General features: G+C 43.5%; 1 protein-coding gene, 1 long non-coding RNA gene and 1 other non-coding gene across 5 annotated transcripts in view; 1 reads left to right on the top strand and 2 right to left on the bottom strand.

Moving 5' to 3' along the window:
• Positions 1 to 1820: 1820 nt before the first annotated feature.
• Positions 1821 to 1893, bottom strand: TRNAK-CUU (transfer RNA lysine (anticodon CUU)). The gene has a single exon. It is a non-coding gene; the product is annotated as a tRNA-Lys (tRNA).
• A 161-nt stretch (positions 1894 to 2054) lies between these two features.
• Positions 2055 to 18204, top strand: PSMA3 (proteasome 20S subunit alpha 3). Of its 2 annotated transcripts, none has more exons than XM_090034279.1 (11): positions 2055 to 2160; positions 3259 to 3341; positions 4698 to 4821; positions 5941 to 6042; positions 6161 to 6234; positions 7337 to 7409; positions 10903 to 10968; positions 13611 to 13660; positions 16841 to 16908; positions 17217 to 17281; positions 18020 to 18204. In XM_090034279.1, exons 1-11 carry the CDS (start codon positions 2140 to 2142, stop codon positions 18062 to 18064), a joined length of 771 nt encoding a protein of 256 aa, XP_089890405.1. In that variant the 5' UTR covers positions 2055 to 2139; the 3' UTR covers positions 18065 to 18204. The 2 variants fall into 2 exon arrangements, with proteins under 2 accessions (XP_089890405.1, XP_089890406.1); XM_090034280.1 differs by having other exon boundaries at positions 2056 to 2160; positions 13614 to 13660.
• LOC149872327 (uncharacterized) overlaps positions 13679 to 19373 on the bottom strand; it is a 32451-nt gene continuing 26756 nt past the window's right edge. Inside the window, exons 2-3 of one of the 2 annotated variants that reach the window (XR_016440389.1) lie at positions 17437 to 17536; positions 13679 to 14551 (exon numbers count right to left, since the gene is read on the bottom strand). This is a non-coding gene — a long non-coding RNA (uncharacterized LOC149872327). Of the gene's footprint in view, positions 14552 to 17288; positions 17537 to 19373 lie in introns of those variants that run through there. The other variant, XR_016440390.1, reaches the window with a different exon arrangement.

Here is a 19373-nt window from a genome sequence, read left to right on the forward strand (position 1 = left end):
CTGTACTTTAATTACACCAAAGGTCTGTTGTTTCATAAATTCACTCTCAAAACGCAATCTTGTATCTGGATACGCACAGCATGCTATTGTAGCACTTAAAGTAGATGTAGTGTTACAGTATGTAGGTGTGTGAAATACTGGGGCTAGTTCTGGTGTTTGCACCAATAAAGAGCCTGAAAACTTGGGTGGTGTACAGAAAGTATTTGAGGGATGGAAAAAATGTCTTAAAATTAAGAGGTGACTTGTTTGCAAGGTGTAAGCCCTTTTTAAAGGGACAATCCAGCAGAGGAAGGTGCAGCACAGCACAATGAGAAGGCAAACTGAAGTAAGATATTCTACTGAGAAATAAGACACAGATTTTTCCCACGCGAGTCTAGTAACCAGCAGAGCATATCACCAGGGGAAGCGGTGTCACTTCTGTTTCTTGAAGTCTTCACGTTGTGCTTGGATGCTTTCCCGAATGCTGCTTCAGCCAAACACAAGTTACTAGAATCAGTGCAGGGGGACGTGAATGAGAGTCCGTGACCCATTACCACAAAGCAACTGGCTCTTGTAAGAGGGAAATGATGCAGAGCGGTGAGTGCCTGGACCCAGGATGCGCCTCTCTCTCTTTTCTGGTGCAGGAAGGACAGGTCCGACTCGAGGAATACTTAAGGGAAGGAGCTCAGGTGAAATGGGGCCCAGGAGGAAGCAAGGCTCAAGTTTCCTATGGGGAAAAGATGCTCAGTGAGAACTTGGCAGACACAGTGGAGCTGCAGGCGCTGGGCTGTTGCCCAAAGCAGAAGTGAGGCTCCTTCAAGGCCTTCTTGTGAGTCGCTGCTTTGAAACAAAGACGAGGAAATTGGGCAAGGGTGAAGGAACGCGGAGCTTGCGTACCAGGGAGATTTGGGCAGCCAGACTCTCCCCAGCACAGGGCAGCACGGTGGTCACCGCTCTGCGGGGAGACAGGCCCCGAGGCCCAGCTGTGAAGGCTGCACCGTGGGATGGGGCTGCTATTGCCCCGTGGGCCCTGGATGGCGGCGGAGGCTGGGCCTGATGCTCCGACAGTCTCTTCTGGCTTCCAAGACCAAAACCCTACAAACGTTCGCTGTTGGGGAGTTGCAGGCACTTCAATGCCAGCCTCCGCAGGCCGCAGTGCTGACCGGCTTCCCGATACTCCCCTCTCCCAGCACGTTCACGAGCTGCCCGGAGTCGGGGCTCCCGATGCCCCAGGCTCAGGATCTTCCGGCTACACAGCGCTGCCCGCGCTACCGCTCTTCCACTTCCCACCCCGGAGATGTGGGCCTTGGCTTGCCTCCCCGGGCAGCGCGGGTCTCGCTCCAGTGTGGGCCTCCTCCGTGTGCCCTGGAGGGGAGAAGGAGCCCGGCGCTCGGTATTTTCAATCCCAGGCGTGGAGAGGGCTCCCCAGGGTGGGGGTTGTGTTTTGGGTGGTATTTCCAGCAGCTGATCCCAGTCCAAGCTCAGCTGGGCGAAGCTCGGGAGCCGTGTCTGCAGGTGCCCGTGGGCTATGTCCCGCGTGCCAGGCCGGGGGTTGGATGCTCCCCGCACCCACACGGGCATCCTGTGGGCACGTCCCAGCCCCCGAGGGCTGTGAGTCCAGATGCCCCCAGCCCTGGCCGACATTATCCCACAGGCCCAGCCCTTGTCGAGCGCAGTCGCGCCCTGAGCTGTAACTGGGCTCGCTGTCGTGCACCCCCAGGCAGGGCAGGGCCGGCCTTGTGGGCCCCACCCGTGCTTAGCAGCTCCTCGGGCAGGTGCTTCTCATCACTGCTTGGGGCAAAAAGGCACGTGCCTTCTCCCCGCCAGCGCAAAAACGTATGCGCCCAACGTGGGGCTCGAACCCACGACCCTGGGATTAAGAGTCCCATGCTCTACCGACTGAGCTAGCCGGGCGCTGAGAGCCAGCTTCTTCCGGAGGCTTCTTCAGAATTCTACGCCTCGCTGCGCGTGCGCGCGTAACTCCTGGTCAGCGTTTGCCCTCCCCTTTGGAGGTGGGGCTGGGGAAGGAGGAACAAGTCAGAAGCAGGCTGCGCATGCGCGGCCATGACTCCGCAGCAGAGCTGATTGGCCGGTTGCGTGGGCCAATGGGCGTGCGCTTTGTTGGGCAGTGGGGGTGCTGCCGTGACTGGCGCCGACGCCATGAGCTCTATCGGCACCGGGGTGAGTGCGGTCGGGGCGGGCTGGGCCTGCCCCTCCCCCCCATTTCTCCTCAGCGCGGGGCAGGGAGCGCCGCTGAGGCACCGGGAACCGGCAGGGTGGGGCCGCTCCTCTGCCAAGGGAAAGCTGGGGGAAGGTGGGCCCGGCCGGGCGGGGCGGCGCTGCGTGTGCTTTGGAAGACGGGACCGATGAGCAGTGCTTTTGGAAGCGCCCAGGAACAAATCGGTTCTGAAAAGCTGCTTTTCTGGAGTGGCGATGCCTGGGTGGAAGCAAGCGGGGTTTTGGTTGGGTTTTTTTTGGTGATGCCTCGTATTGGACCGACTCTGTAGTTGGCCGAGAGGTCAGGTGAGCTTTTGGGTGCAAACAGCCCTTCTTAGGGTTTGAACGTTCAGTTAAACACGATGAACAGTCTTCTGTTAAACAGAACTCTTCCTCTTCCCATCCTTCACGTGGTAAAACACAAGTGTCGCTGTTGGTCCTGGATGCTGCTGCTCAGCCAGGAGGTGTCGCTGGTGGCCGGCCCTGGACTGAGTCGCCCAACTCCCCCACCCGCCTCTTTGCTCGCTGCCCAGCTCCTGGGACAGGGAGCGCCTGGGAAGCGCGTTGAGAATGTGAAAGGTGCAGCGGTATAGAGAACAATGTCGTCATCCTCTCCCTTTGCAAACTGCCTGGAGAGCAATTTTAAAAAAGCATTGCAGATGTTAAAAATACTAAGAACCGCACAAAAAGTTACATTTGTGTGAATGTCTTATCTTTACTGTAGCCTCGAATCCCTGAGGTTCCTGCAGGGTGCTGTGCTTTGATGGGTTTGAGTTATATAGTGTGACTATTCCTGAAAGAAGTGATTTTTTTTTTTTAATTACTTTTAATTAAGCCAGACAACACTGATTCATCTTAAGTTTCTTTATGTATTAAGGGAAACCATTGATTTACATGTTTTGTATTTTTGTCCTCTTTATTCAATCACCGAAAGCCATGTTAAAGCACATCCTGCTTTTCCCAAGAGATTTAAGACTTTTCCAGAAGAATGATTTAGTGCTGCTTGTAATATGAACTGTATTTATAACGCTTTTATGCTGAGTGTGTGTTTGTCTTCTACAGTATGACTTGTCGGCTTCCACGTTCTCTCCAGATGGCAGAGTATTTCAAGTTGAATATGCCATGAAAGCTGTGGAGAATAGTAGGTAAGACAGATGTTTTTTCTTTATCAGTTTCTAGAAAAAAACACAACAAAAACAAACAAAAAACCAGTGGAACTAGAGCAGACGGGTACAGTGACATAGCAGTGAAAACTATACTGTCAAAATAGCTGATGAACAATCGTGTTCCTGCCCTTTTGTCAGGAACATTTTCTGATAAAATATATAAGGCATGTAATGACTGCTCATTTTGGCAGGACCAAAAGCATAAAATAATATTGTGAGAGAATGCAAAGGATAAGAGTAAAATTATCAAAACATACTAAGGATAATAAAGCCTTATCCTGTGGTGCAAAAGCTGATTGCAGGGTTTGCTCCTGGATGGGAGATAATGTCAGTATGTCAAAGCCCATTTTATAGATGTTGAATTGAGGTGCTGGGAAATGACTTCCCAAAGCCATGCAGGCTTGTGATAACATTGTTGGAGGCTGCCAGTTCCTTGAGGAATGAATGTACCAAACTTACAATGTTGGCTTCCCTAAGAGTACCTATATTTTTACAGATGTTGTCCGAGAAGCAGCCTGCAAATATAATTTTATATGCACTGTGTACAGCTTGCAGGTTGGCCTGACTCACCAGCAAACGGAGAGGAAAGTGTTTGAGAGAGGAATTATGTCAGTCTGTATGCATGGACCGTATCCGGCCCTGATCCTGACTAGGGGGTCTGTAGAAATAAACTGTTTAAAACCTCCAGTTTGTAGCTGTATATCATCTTGACAACATATTGCCAACTTGGTGACATTATTAAGGGCCTCAACCTCTATAATACCATTCTAAAACTAAATAGGGGTATCCTGAAGTCTGAAACTTGCAGCCAGAACTGTTGTCTTCTCATTTTTAAAATGGCATGTGCCAAGCTGTAGTTAATAGTGATACAGAAATACCGCTTGGTTCCATGTGGTCTTCCAGGAATACCTTTTGAATTCACTTGACTGGTGGAACTCATAGTGTTGGCTAGGTTCTGTTTTCATCTCATGTTCTGTATGTTGGCAGGGAACATGTATGAGATGCCTAAATGGAGTAGGCAGGGACTGTAATCCTTGTGATCAGGTGATGTCCAGACATTTTGAGATACTTACCCAACTACCTGGATGCACTTAAGAGCTGTGCTTCTGTTCCCCTGGTGTGGGCGAAGGGAAGGGAGGAAAATGCTAAAACATTGTTCGTTTAGAAAGTTTCAGGGGTTGCAATGCATCTTCAAGGTAGAACTGAAATGATGGCATTTTGTTGTACTTATTGCTGTGCACACTTATATGAAAACATTACCATTTAATCGCTCAACCCCACTCCTAAAGCTTTAGTGTTTTTTAAAGACTGTTGTTACATTGACTTATCTTTCAGTACAGCAATTGGCATAAGATGTAAAGATGGTGTTGTATTTGGAGTAGAGAAACTTGTCCTGTCCAAACTTTATGAAGAAGGCTCCAATAAACGTCTTTTTAATGTTGATCGACATGTTGGAATGGTGAGTATTATTTGACGCTCTATGTGTGTTCTCCTAAATCTAAAGCCCAGTTTGTACAGTGTCTATTTATTGGATAATCCAGTATTAAATAGCTTCTTAACTTACTTCATATTTCTAAGCTTATGGTGAGACGTGTCAGGGGATATCTAGGTGACTGCAGTTCTGTTTGTATACTTCTCTGCCTGTTTTGGGGTGTGTTTTATATACGCACACATTCAGGAAGCAGTTCACTTTAAAGTGATCTGAATGCCACTTCTGGAGTGACACTTGCTGATTCTAAAAGCTGTTTTTTTCTCTCTTTTTGGTGCATGAACCAGTAATGTTCAGATAAGGGCAAGAGTATTTGAGTATTTCAAAAAAACTCTTAATAATTATAACAAAGTACTGAAGTAAAGCAATGCACATGAATGACTACATTGACTACATACGAATTTCTCATCTTGTTTTGAAAGTGGGGGCTTCAGGTTATAATGGCTTGTGTAGGGTGATGGGAATGTATAGGTTACTGGCTGGTCTTCAGTAGCTATGTGAGAGAAGTCAAGGGGCAAACGGGGATGTTCTACTCAAAGCTGCACCAGTAGTCATGGGAATTGGTATAATTTCTGTCGTAGAAATGCTGTTAGCAGGTGGATAAATGCAGTTGTGGTCCAAGTTGTAGCATCCAGAGAATAAATACTAAAGGTGCTTGCTTGGGGTTTTTTGTCATCATTACACTCTGCTCTATTAACCATTTAGTTTAACAAGATGCTTTAAAACAATAAAATAAAGGTAACAATTGTGTACTGATAGGGTAACATTTTCTGAGGACTTACCATCTTTAATTTTCTCAGAACCTGATGAAGGGCATTTGAGCTGAAAGCTTGCAGAAAAAGATAATTTTTTTGTGATTTCCTAGTTGGTCTAATAAAAGGTATCATTTCTGAACCAAGTGTTCTAGATTTTTGCATGTCTTGATGTTTCTGATGCTTGCTGGCATGTGGAAAATCGACTGGTTCATTTTGCAAAGTTGCATAGTGCAGTGGGGATCTGTTTTACAATTCACAAACAGAATTAAACCTTGTTCACTGAGTTACAAAAGGTGTCTGCATTTTGACTGGCTGTTAATGCTTTTCATTTCAGGCAGTGGCAGGACTCTTAGCAGATGCACGTTCTTTGGCAGACATAGCTAGGGAAGAAGCCTCTAACTTTAGATCTAACTATGGCTATAATATTCCACTGAAGGTAAGTGACTGGTGTAGTTCCTTTGATCTTTTAACAAGATGATCTATTTAAATCGCCTTGAGGCGTGTTTACTGTCGTAAATGAAGTGTTTCAAAACCCTTCCTCCCTTTTCCCACAGCATCTTGCAGATAGAGTAGCCATGTATGTACATGCCTACACACTATACAGTGCCGTGAGACCTTTTGGCTGCAGGTATGTCTTTCAAATATATGTATACTCTTTATTTACTGCCCACCCAAAATCTGGTTTAGTTATTTAAGTCAGTCTTCACATAGCATCTATGCCTCAGTAAGTGCATTTTAGTGCAATTTTAAGTGAAAAGCTTGTGTGTATAAAGATACTTATATTATACAGATTTTATTTAAAACTTCATATCTACCTTTTAACTAAAAAACCCCCAAAAAACGGCATTCTAAAGGCTGCGAAAAACCAATGTAAGAAACCAGCAGTCAGTTGCTGAAAAAAGATTGTGCCAGCAACTTTGTAAGTGGTAATGCCCTAAACTTTAAGAAGGGTTTAAGAAGTTTAGAAGATAGCATATAGGGGAAGTTTTGCTGCAAGAAAAATGAGACCTCAGTAAAATCTTTAATTCTAGCTATGCGTCGGTTGATGGGTGCCAGCGTATTGTTTGCTATAGTTAGCAGAGCAAGCAATACGCTGGCATGCAACAACTGATGCATCTCAAGCAAAACTAAGGAAGTTATCCCCCCAGTCTACTCAGCATTGGTGAGGCTGGAGCTGGAGTACTGCATCCAGTTCTGGGTGCCACACTTCAAGAAGGAAGTGGAAAAGCTTGAGGGAGTCCAGAGAAGAGCCACTCATGATTAGAGGTCTGAAGAGCAAGCCATACAAGGAGAGGCTGGCTGACAGATACGGTACTGTTCAGCCTAGAAAAAGAAGACTTCAGGGCAGGATTTGGTGGCAGCTTACAAATATATCAGGGGCTAGGCAAACAATTATTCACCGAAGCGCCTCAGGGAAAACCAGGAGCAATGGTCATAAACTCCTAGAAGAAGGTTTCAGACTGGATATAAGGAAAAACTTCTTCATAGTTCATGTGATGAGACTGGAAAAGACTCCCAGCGGGGTTGGGGCAGGCACCTACCTGGAGATCTTCCAAGAGAGACTGGGCACACATCTTGCTGGGATTATTTAACCCCAGCAGTCTTTCCTGCCCAAAGCAGGGGGAGCTGGACCTGATGGTCTCACGAGGCCCTTCTAGTCCTGAACTTCTGTGAAATCTCATTTAATAGCACAATATGCGTCTTCTAAAATTTCCTTTTGCTTAATACAGTTTCATGTTGGGATCTTACGATGAGGATGATGGTGCTCAGCTGTACATGATTGACCCATCAGGTGTTTCATATGTGAGTACTTCTATTTTCTGACATGGTGGCTCCTTTTCTAAAGGTCTCTAATAGGTTCATGAAAGCATTTTCCTTTAGATTTCTTTGGAATAAGCAGTCATTACTTCTGCTTGACACTGGAAGCAGTATGGTTTTATGGCATTGCTATGCTGTCTTTTGAGCTGAGTACTTTGAGAGTGAGTTCTGGTGAATCGCTGTGGTTGCAACTGTCGGTGCTGTTTATATCGAGTTTTCCTTTGTTAGAGATGAGTTGTCATAGACTTCTGGAGATGAAAAATAGTTTTTCTTCTGTGAAACCTACTAAATCTGTGTTCATTTTTTTGATAAACTCTGCATGTCAGTTCATTTGCTCTGGCTATGTGTTTTGGAGATGGGTATTAAAGGGAGGGATGCTGCCTCACTCACCACTTACAAAAAAAGTGCATGCAGTGCATAATTGTCCTGTTTACAGATGTTTAGCTCCAAGTAGACTGGCGGCTCTCCCTTAAGGCACTGTAATTTGTTTTAACAATCAGCACAAAAGCATGTTGTTTATAAATCCTTGCAGTATGGTTTTATCTCTGAATAGTCAACTAGATAACAAAGAGCAAAATGGTGTGTAATTTTAGGAAGCAGTCCATTGGTTGTACCTGGTCCTGCAATTTTATATGCTTAATGAGATCATTTGTAAAGGAAGGAAATTCAGACATTTCAGAGTGCTGTTAGTTCATGCCTCAGCTTCAGGTCCTGAATTTCCTGATTTAATTTTTCACTTAACTTTTTATATCCACTACTATATCAACGCTTTATGGAAATAAGGCTGAAAGAACTCAAAATGTTATGAAGTACCAGAATTAATTTGGCCACATAAACTGGTTTATTATTTACGCTTGGCTTAGTTTTCACTTGTTTTTTACCTACAGAAAAAATAAGAGCAATTGTGTTGCAAAGAATTCAAAAGATCATCATGTCACAATGGTTTTAACATAAGTTTCCTACCTGAAATATCTGAATTCATAGATTGTAATCTTGTTAAATTGTGTTTTGGCACGACACCCTGGCTGAGAATCACAGCAGATTAGCAAGTGTCTAATGCGAACAGTATGAAACAGTATTATTTAGCTACTCTTAGCTAGTTCTAGATCAGTGATTCTCTCGACCAGGGTGAGGCAGGATCTTTATAAGGGTGCTGTGCAATATGAGCACCAAAGTGTGAAAACGTGTGCATGATTTGTATGATACACCTCGGGATTTCATATAGGAGTCCATTCAAATAAACCACAACAGGTGAGAGTGGTTCCTGAGTTATTTGCAACAGACGATCTGCTCTATTATTTTCTGTAGTCAAAAACTGAGTGAAAGCCAAGAGCTGGCATTTTCCAAGGGGTGCCTTGAGTCTAAAAAGTTTGAGAACCACTAGACATGTAGAACCAAGTTTTAGATGTCAGGGCATCTAGAGAAGCTTTTTGGAAAAAGCTCCTAGTTCCTTGCACAGAGCTGGGCAAAGAAAGGGAATGTCAGTCAGTGTCTAGGTCAGAAGGTGATGTTAGAAATAGTTTTGCACCTGTCTGGGAACTGTGGTAAGTCAAATAAAAATAGAGGTTGCCATGAATCTGAAGAATGGGCTGACCTTAAAACAAGTAAATTAACTTTGCTGGAAATGGACATTTTGAAATGCAAAACTGTGCTAGACTAGCAAGGAAGCAAAGGATGCCCGACTAAGGATTAGGGCAGTGCAGAAAACTCTATAAGCAAGTTTCTTTTCATGAGCCTTGATCACCAGAGGGTGCTAGGGAGAACTATTCTGTTTGTGGAATAAATGTGATATGCAGTTTGAAGACACACAAGTGGCTGAAACAAACTGATAAATTCAAGAGCTACAGGTTATAAAGGTTTAGATGACTTGCCTCCAGTTCCGAAGAACCCTAAGGAAGTGTCTGAGCTGCTAATAAAAAATACAGTATGTGGTAATATACTCGTATATTGGAAGGTAACTAATGACCCTGGATTTGAAAATTTGTACTGAGCTGACCCTGGAACTACACACTTGGTTAATTAGGGACTGACAAAAAACAAATACTGTCATGCATCTTGAGGTCTCACTGCTGCAGTTTACCAAAGATAAGAATTTTGTTATGTTTATATAATGATGCTGGTATTGGGATCAGTGTTTTTGCAAAAAATATAAACGTTCTGTGCTTCAGGCCATAGTGGTACACTAATGGAGTGTGGAAGAAATGATGTCTGTAAACAGATTATTCTCCAGTTGTCCACTGGATTTCTTACACCTTTCTCTGAAACATCCGGTGCAGACTAGACTGAAGAGTCCGTAGTTGTTGCAGTCTTGTTTTTCAGTAGTTTGTGAATTCTTTTCTGAGAGGTCAGGAAAACAGCCAGATCCTTTTCTATGTCCTTCCTTCATGGAATAGTATATTTACACTTGTTTTAGCACCACTGTGTGTTAAAGTGTTTGCAAGGCAAAAATAAGCAGAACCACTTCTTTTTTTTAACCAGAGGTTCTGGTGACTAAGTATTTCTTACTCATAGAAAGAATATAGCATGTTCTGTTCATGAACGCACCCAAACCTGAAAGCTGCAATTCTGGTGTAGGGCAAAAGTCGGCAAGAACTGCCAGTTTTCCAATACAAAATGCTTCAACGCACAAAACACACTATGTGTTCAAAAAGAATGTGATGGGAAGACACAGGCAGCCTCAGAGTGAGTTGTTGTGGAAAGCTGTAGCTGTGACTGTAAAGTAGGGATGTGGAAGCTAAATGATTAACTGTTTAGCTGATTATCCTTTAGCTTGGGATGGGTGCAGTGTGGCAGGGAAGGGAAGCCAAGTAGAGCCTAGCAGGAATCTGAAGGCAGCAGGGCAGGAGAGAAGAGCGAGGGTGAGGGGGACTAGTACCCATAGCCTACGAGGAAAACAGAGCAGCTAGGTGACTAATAATAATTAGTTAAGCAATTGGCTCCTGATTCACAGGTGCTCCCTCCATCCCAGCATAGGACTTCACTGGGCTGTGTTGTTTGGCTGGGCTTGTCCCCCACCCTGACCCAATTCTGAATCTATAGGGCTTCCATAGGGGCTCCCAGCAGCAGCTGCATCTGACCTGCTGTGTCATCCACTAATTGTTTAATCGATAGAGTAGGAGGTTAAACAAATATTATTTTAAGAACATTATTGATACCGCTACTCTAAAGCAGTCTGTAAACCTCTAGAAAGCAATACAGATTGTATAGCCACACTGACCCTTTTGGTACTTAATTTAATGGTACACAGCAAACATTTTAACTTTGGGAGCTTTCATTTACTCTGGTAACTTGTGTTACTAGGATTTCTTGTATTTACTGAGAAACGTGTTTGTAGGTAACAGTGCCTATAGGCATCCTTGCGTATCATTCTAAATCTTAAACTAGTTTTCCTGACTTCTTACAGATAAACAGAGTATTAAAACCCTCCCTGCAATGTAAGACAACATCAGTCTAACTTTTTTTTCTTTTACTTCTATAGGGTTATTGGGGCTGTGCCATTGGTAAAGCCAGACAGGCTGCAAAGACAGAGATCGAAAAGCTTCAGGTAGGACAGGGGTTTTCAACCTTTTTTGGTTGGTGTAGTCCCGGCAGATGGTCGAGAAGCAGGGAATCCCATGGCCCATCAACCGGGAATGGGGGGGAATCCCCCAGCTGATCAATTGGAGGGGGTCACTGGCGAAACTTGAAGTGCCCCCCCACTTCTCTGCACTGCTTCTATGTACCCCCTGGGGGCTTCCCAGATACCCCCACAGGTATGCATACCCCTGATGTAAGATGTTAAATAATACAGCATTCAGTGCATACAACCAATTTGTAGTGATTTACCTTAAGATAAATATTCTTGGATAAAACTGTTGTACTGTGCCTTGTAGGCTTCAGAGGAAAGGTTTGTGTACTCTAGCACCAGGGAGGTCAGCTAGTTCATGAGACTGCTTGTTCCGCATGGAAACACTTCTCTGTAAGTCGCAGTGATGGGAACATTCTCTAAAGAACAATGAATGGACTGGAAGTACTATGCTTTGCCCATGTAGGGTGATCACTGAAGTACTACAGATTCAACTAAAAATGTGTATTCATGGAACATATTAAAGATCAGATGTTTATCTAGTCAGGTGGCACCTGTCTGTTTTCTTACTGGCTTTCAGCATACCTGTTATAAACAGCTTGTAGATACCACGTACAAGTATATCTTAAAGCAGCATAAAGATAGGTGGCTGCATAACAGAAAAGACTTTACTGGCATGAGTTTGCATAGGTAACTTAATCACAACTGGAAAAAAAAAACTTGAGTTCTGGGCTCATGTTCCAGTTAACCTTGTATACTGGGCCAGACTGATGCAGTATATGCAGAGCAGAGACCAGTTTTAGAATAGTTAATTTTTTTCCTCTTCCTCTGTTTGTAAAGAGAGGTTAGTTAAAAAGAGCCAGACAGCTTAATTGTCAGACTGAGGGGAAAAAATGTCTAATTTCCTCTTTCTAACAGGTTAATTTTCAATTAACCAGCTCTTAGGTTAATTTTGTTATGGTTAACCACCAAGTCACAATGATGGATTCTGAATGTATTGCTAATACAGTACTGGAATGCTGCGAGTTTGGACACAACCTGTTTACAAAACTGACACAAATTACACTGGGACCTGGAGCAGGCAGAGGTGCCCAAGTCCCTTGGGTAGCTGCTTGAAGTTAGTGCTATCACAGCACTTTGCCACTAGATGGTGGTGGAGCAAGCAACAAACAGCCTGTTTGCTTTGACCATATAATTACCCCAGGATAAGATACAGACAGACGACACCAAAACTGATCTTTCCCACAGTAATTCTATACCAGATTTGAGTAAGTCCCTAGTGGCACTGAAATACCAGCATAAAGACTGATTACACTTGCATAAATATGTTGTGTATCCAGGCAGGGCCTTACGGGCCATTTTGGGGAAAGGAAAAGAAAACATCATAAGGGAATTTCTCTTCACAAAAACTTTTGAGGTTTCTCGGAAATTCATTACTTCAGAAATAATTAACACTTTTGTCTCCCCTACAACTCCTGGAAAAAACTGTGCACAATACTAATTATTCCTTTAATAATGAAGATTAGACAGCTTGTGAACAAATAGTGCAGAAAATGAAGTCCACGACAAGCTGGCAATTGCATGTAGGGTTTTCTGTGCTCTGCAAGCTAATTAAATGAGCAAACGGGAGTTTTTAAAAAACGTGTTTAAAAAATGCAGTTTTGGTCTACAACCTATATAGGGAACATCATTCTTTAATGTTTAAATGTGCTGATGCCTGTAAATTTTCAGGAAATACGTATCTAAACTGCAAGCTAGATGCCCTAAGCATGATGGCAATCCCTTGTGTAAGCTACACAAGAAGTATTATGGAGAAACTAAATTACATTTGGCCATGTTTTTAAGCTTGCAACAAATGATGTGGAAATGTAGACTGAGCACCATGCTGTTTAGTACTTTGCCCGCATCCCTTATGAATTGCTGGGAAATGGAGCTGTTATTTCATCCCTGCATTGCCTCAATATAGCAGAATAAGTGGCTCCTCCATTTGCCCAAGAGGAAGTGGTTGACAAGGAACCTGATGTATTTAAAAAAAAAAAAAATTGGTCACATGCATTTAACTTTAATTTGGCCCTGGATGGGTGCCCCTAAAGACTGAGGTATAATTAAGTTCAAGAAAAAAAATTAATACTGAACTTGAATTGTGTAAAGTCAGCAACTGGATTGGTTATTGCCTGCAGGTTAGCTTTAAACTGGAATGACTGCAAACAAATCCCAACAGAAAATCTTTGAGTATGATGGTTACAGTAGAGACCAATCTTTGACTGTCATTTAATTATACCTCAGGTTTTTTTGACAAGTTCCTAAAGCTTTAAGATGTGGATGCGTTTCTGTTTAGCTCCAGCTGAAAGAACTAAAATGTGGGTGCAGACTTCCTATGAGGCACTCACTTAATGACATACTGACGTGGGAAAGGGCTTGGACTGGCAAACAGCCTTCTGAAAAAGTTCACTTCTGTTCAAGTGTATGCCTTCTGTTTCTCTCTGGATTTCACCCTTTGTCAGTAGTGGGGAGCATAGTCCTGCTGTGCACCCACCTGGCTGATACTGGGTGTCCTCATCTCTTTAACAGCTAGCTTACTTTCTTTGGAAAACAGTACTGACATGTACTTTCTTCATCAGCAGATGAAAGAAATGACCTGCCGTGATGTTGTTAAAGAAGTTGCAAAAATGTGAGTTTTCCCAATCCTTTTCCCCTCCTCTGCACATACACCATTGAAAATGACACTGTGTGAAAAATTCAGTCACCCAAAGCTTAGTTTCAGGTGTTAGTCCTGTGCTTAGATCTATGCTCCTGCTAGTTTTGGTTATATGAAAAGCATACTTGATGTCTTGAAAATATACAGAAGACAAACTGAGTACACACTTTTACCCTTTCCATCAGTTGCTTCAGATATTACAAGCATGTCTCTCTTTTTTTTTTAATTTAAGCAACCAAACCACAAAAAACCGAACCACAAAAAAATGCAGTCTTTGGGATACAAAATGAACGCCAGAGTTGAGCACTTCCTTGCCTTGTCAAGGGATAAAGCAGAGGAACTGTTCCTCAGAGACCCTTAATCCACTAAGAAAGGGGAATATGTCAGTGCATGGTCACAATAACAAAAAAACCCACTTCTCATTCAAAAGATGAATGATGGGTGTAGTTGATGCATTGTCTAAATAACTAAAATTGGTGCCTAAAATTTTAGAACTTTAGACAGTTTGCTTGCAGGTGATGCTTTGTATCCGAGACTGAAAGATCGAGGAAATCCAGTGCGTGCTCTTAACTTTTGCTTCCTTATCCATGTTCTTGACCGTGCTCACGGCTCTCTTGATTTTGAGCTTACTACTCGGCTATCATATGTCAGACAAGATAAGAGAATGATGAGCATGAATATAAACTGGGGGTGCAGAATATACAAACATGTCCCGGGGTATGAAATGTGCAGTCTGGTCAGCTTTTAAGAGGACAGAACTACAGCCGTCCTTTCTGACTCGACCCAAATCAGATATTACTGTAGGTGAAGTAAAGTTACTTTATTTTCAGTCTACTTCATGAGTTCTTGTCCGAATGTAGGTGCCTGAAACAATAGTAATGGAGGTCCATGCTTAGTAGGAGGCGTTAAAGTACTTTAGTGAAGATGTGAAGAGGCACAAAATTTAAACACCAGTCTTGCCATTATTTAAGTCTTTCAGATGTATCTAGTAAGGCTGTGCAAAGTTTCAGGTGTTTCAGTGCACAAAACACCAAGTCTGAATTGAAACGGAAGGCTCTGAAACATTTCAGAAAATGTTTCGGAGCCAGGCTTGCAGGGAAACAAAAACTAAGAGGGAGAAGAAGGGCGGTGGGCAGGGGGAAGGACTACTCTGATATTGACATGTAGCTCCTGGTTTGATTCCCCAGCTCTTCCCAGGGGGGGCTCCAATCTGTGTGCGGGGTTTCAGCAGGCTGCCACTGCTGGCCAGGTCCAGCAGCAATTGCTTAGCGCAGCCTGTGCTGCTGTGCCTGTGCAGTGCTGCTGCTGGCCCCAGCCCTGGACTACTGCTTCCTGTAGAGCCAGGTTGTGCAGCAGGGCAGTGCTGGTCTCTACCATGCAACCTGGTTCTGTTGGGAGCAGAGATCCACCCACGGCCCCATCCTGCTCCTCATTGGGGCTGTGCAGCCCGTGGCCCTAAGCCCCACCCAGCTGGAAAGGGCTGTGCGAAACTTCACTTGCAGTAATTCTCAGAGTGGGGTGCCATGCATTGTTAGCACTGTTAGGTGTGCAGACACCTACATCTGATTGGCAAGGTAAACCCAGAGATTTCAAATAGGAATCCATAGCGTCAGAACCATTCTGATCTGTTGTAGGTTTCCTGAGTTCTTTGCGAAAAAATTGTTCTTCTGTGATCAAGAAATGAGTAAAAGCCAAGAGCTGGCACTTTGTAAAGGAACAGGGGGAAAGGGAGGCTTGAGTCTAAAGAGGTAGAGAACCACTATGCTTTTAGAACTCTTTCATGACCCTGATAAACATCATAGCACAGGGATGGCATAAAGCAGGAGTGCTCAGTCCCTCGCCCATAGGCCAAATCCAGCCTGTAGGGCTCCCTGTGAGTCAGGAAATTTGATAGTGGGGAAACAGTGGCAATTCATACTGCCACTCCTGTCCTGCTGCAAGATTCTCAAGCCCTGTGCAGCTGGGCTAGACCCTGTCCCCTGCACAACCAGAGGATATCTGAGCCATGCCCTGTACCACCACCACCACCACCTCCTCCCCACATGGAGCTGGACTGGGGCTAAACTGCTCCGCTTGTGTGTGACCAGAGCAGCCCACCAGCAGGATTCAGTCTGCAGGCAGATCGTGCACTGGCCATCTGGCCTATGGGGGCGAAAGGTTGAGCACCACTGGCATAAAGTATTTGTTCTGCTCCTGAAGCAGCTAGTTTTCAACTTAACTTTGAACCACCTACGTCAATATAAGGAATGCAGGTTTCTTTGTCAAGCAGAACATTCACTTCATTTGTGGACCAATAGCTTAAGGCTCTATATTCTCTACATACCCCTGGCAATGAGCAGGAAATGCCATTCTGCCCTCAGGCTGCTACCTTTGCATGTTTTTGTAAAAGTGCGCATGCAACCCCACACACAACTTGTACCCTACAATGATATGCAGAATTAGAACACACATGGCCAGTTCAAAAACTTGTAACTTGGGCACAGTATGCTTACTGCAGGCAAACAATCTTAATTGAGCTTCAGTCACAGTCAGTCAGTATAAAGTGAGTTACAACAGGCATATTTACTACTCTGCTAGTTGAATTATATGACAATCTCAAAAAGGGAAAAATGCAGTGTCATCATCATCTCCATTTACCAGCGCTTAAGTTCCAGACCAGTGGAGACTAACCCTTTTGGCAGGCATCACAAATTATCCCTGCCCCTTCATGAGTGCCATGCCAATCCCTTCCCTGCCCAATCTGCTGCTCAGCTTTCCGCTTCCTGCCCTGTTTGCTGTGTCACACAAGCTGCCATGACACACATGCCACCAGTTGGCCATCGCTGTTTTAAACTACCTGAATTTTGATCAGGGATTTTGAGTTCTACTCCTGTACCAGAGACTGATAACTTGGTTGTATCTCAACCCGAAACACCACACTCTTTTTTTAAGTCATTAGTATAAACACTAGATATTTTGATTTTATTTTTTGTAAAAAATTTTTTCAGTAAGATGAGAAACTGTAAACCCACATTGTGTGTGTTAGGGGAAAGGGATGAATGGACAAGTTGGATATCTATATCCAATCTGTTTAATTATTAAATGTAACAAATAGCTTTTAAGAGGGAAATTTGTAAGTAGCCAGTTAATTGCAAACTTCTCTCTCCTTTCTAGAATCCACATAGTTCATGATGAAGTAAAGGATAAAGCTTTTGAACTTGAACTCAGTTGGGTTGGAGAAGGTAAATTTAATGTATTCTTGTTTATAGAAATAATGTAGTTCTGATGGAAGTTTTGTGTCGGTAAATCTAAAGACTCAAATAACCTGAAGTGCATTAAATCCTTGTGTAAATCATCCTAGACAGACACTTAACTGAGATGATTTAGTTGGGGATGTTCCTGGCTTGAGCAGGGGGCTGAACTAGAAGCTCTTGTGAAGTTGGTCCTCTCTAACCCTATTCTCCTATGATCCCATGAATGACTTACAAAATTTCACTTGTATAGCAATTAAGTACTAAAAAACCATTTCAAAAGATGCTTTCATTTATAGTGACCAAGGGAAAACATGAAATTGTGCCGAAAGACATCAGGGAAGAAGCAGAGAAATACGCCAAGGTAAGCAAGAGAGCTTTATTTATTCAGTTGAAAATTCCACTTCACAAGGAAACCTGAACAGAATGAACTGAACAAAGTTCACTTCTTCCAGTGTGGTTGCAACTAAGTGGAAAGGTAGCCTAGAACTCTTAGATTAACGGATCTAGAAACATTACCTGAAAGAGTTTAGAAGGGAGATTAGCAAAACAGCATAATCCAGTTGTATCTTCAGTTGATCACATTCAGGAGCCTGGTAACGGTGGCATATCTCCTTGCCTAAGTAAGGAGAAAAATCGGCGTATTAGATTTAGAACTTGTTCTTGTACCAATGTTTAAGTCTTGTAGTCAGTTGTGCCGAGTACAGTAACTCCTCTAAAAGCAAGAGCTGGCAGGAAGAGAGGTAACTAGTAGACAGAGGATCTCACCAGTTATACTAGCTTTGGAAGCAGTAACTGCATTTAAGTGTTATGCACACAAGTAGCAGTATTGGACAAATGATTTGACATTCAACCCATACAAAAGTTAAGGTGTTTGCACAGCATCCTGTAGCAGTGTGCATATGAGACCTTGTTCTCTACCTCCTTCCATGTGCAAAGCCACAAATCTGAGCTTCCTGCTTGTGGGCAGCATACCTTGCATCAGTACAATAACTCCTGCTACAGAGAACCAGATCCTTTATCCAAATTCCTATGACTTGCGGGATGACCTCTCAACAAGGGCTAGAATTGTAACGTGTGTGTATTTGTGTTTTCTAAACAGGAATCATTGAAAGAGGAAGATGAATCGGATGAGGACAATATGTAACACATTGTTACTTCAGGACAAATTTTATTTTAGCACAGGTTTGTTTATTATGCATCAACCATGGGTTGCCATTATGTACTTGCTGGAAGAATACCATGACCAACTTGCACTAATAAATATTCCCATTTACTTTTCTCTGACTTTTGGAAGTCAGCTCTGATACTGGAAAAGTCAAAGTAGAGCACTTCAGACCCATATAAGTTTTAACAAGATTCTGAATTAAAGGTCTTTATGTCAAGAACAAAAGATTTTCCTGAATTAACTAAAGCGAAGCTGCAAAATCTGCCTAATTGGAACACAGTACTTCCCCCAAATACTTTACTGCTCACTTGCAGATTAAGATACTTGTCCTGTAAAATTAGGTTACCTCTTGTCTAGATGAGCATAACTTTGTCAACACTAGTACTTGTCTGCCAGGGTGTCATAGAATCATAGAAGTCGGGTCGGAAGGGACCTTGTAGATCTTCAAGTCTGACCTCCTGCCTGGGCAGGAGAAAAAACTGGACTCAAATGAGTCCAGCCAGGTAGTCATCAAGCCTCCTCTTAAAGACCCCCAGGGTAGGGGCCAGCACCACTTCCCTGGGAAGTTGGTTCCAGATCCTAGCTGCCCTGACCGTGAAGTAGTTCTTATGGATGTCTAATCTAAACCTACTCTCCAACAACTTGTGGCTGTTATTTCTTGTTATGCCAGGGGGCACTAGAGGAAACAACGTCTCTCCCAAACCCTTCTGGTCCCCCCTAGTGAGTTAATAGACGGTTACCAGGTCCCCCCATAACCTTCTCTTGTGAAGGTTGAACAGGTTCAGGTCCTACAGGTGTAAGATCCTTTTTAAAGGGTGCTGCACAATATTAGCATTAAGTATGCAAACATTTACAGGAGTCACAAAGGTAAACCCAAACAAAGGTTTCAAAAAGGAAGCCAGTACCAAAGAACACTGAGCTGTTGTGACTAAGTTCTTTGCAACAGCAATATTGCTCTTAATTTTTCTGTAATTACAAAACAGTTTAGAACTGAGGGCCAGTGGAACAGACTGCCTGGGGAGGTTGTGGACTCACTGGAGGTCTTTAAGAGGTTGGACTGGCCCTGGTCAGGCCTATGCTGTGGGTATTCCCCATGCTCCTGGGCTTCATTAGTTGCTGCATGAGGCAGGGAAATAGTTTTTCCTACCTTCCTGCTGCATTTTGTATAAATGAAGTAGGTAGCCTCCAGTTATTAAGTGTGGTCTTGTTTTCAGCTTTGTGCTATCTCTGCATTTAACAGTCAGTCATGACCATACCATAAATCCAGACTGACAAGCCTTGCAAGGAG

Source organism: Crocodylus siamensis, chromosome 2, assembly GCF_052110815.1.
Source record: "Crocodylus siamensis isolate JL-2025a chromosome 2, ASM5211081v1, whole genome shotgun sequence".
Taxonomy (NCBI): Eukaryota; Metazoa; Chordata; order Crocodylia; family Crocodylidae; genus Crocodylus; species Crocodylus siamensis.

Excerpts from the sequence above, each read along its gene's own strand:
- PSMA3 (XM_090034279.1), top strand. The coding sequence starts at position 2,140 with ATGAGCTCTATCGGCACCGGG. Across the intron at positions 4,822-5,940 it reads TTGATCGACATGTTGGAATG|GCAGTGGCAGGACTCTTAGC; the intron begins GTGAGTATTATT and ends TTTTCATTTCAG. Across the intron at positions 17,282-18,019 it reads AAGCAGAGAAATACGCCAAG|GAATCATTGAAAGAGGAAGA; the intron begins GTAAGCAAGAGA and ends TTTTCTAAACAG.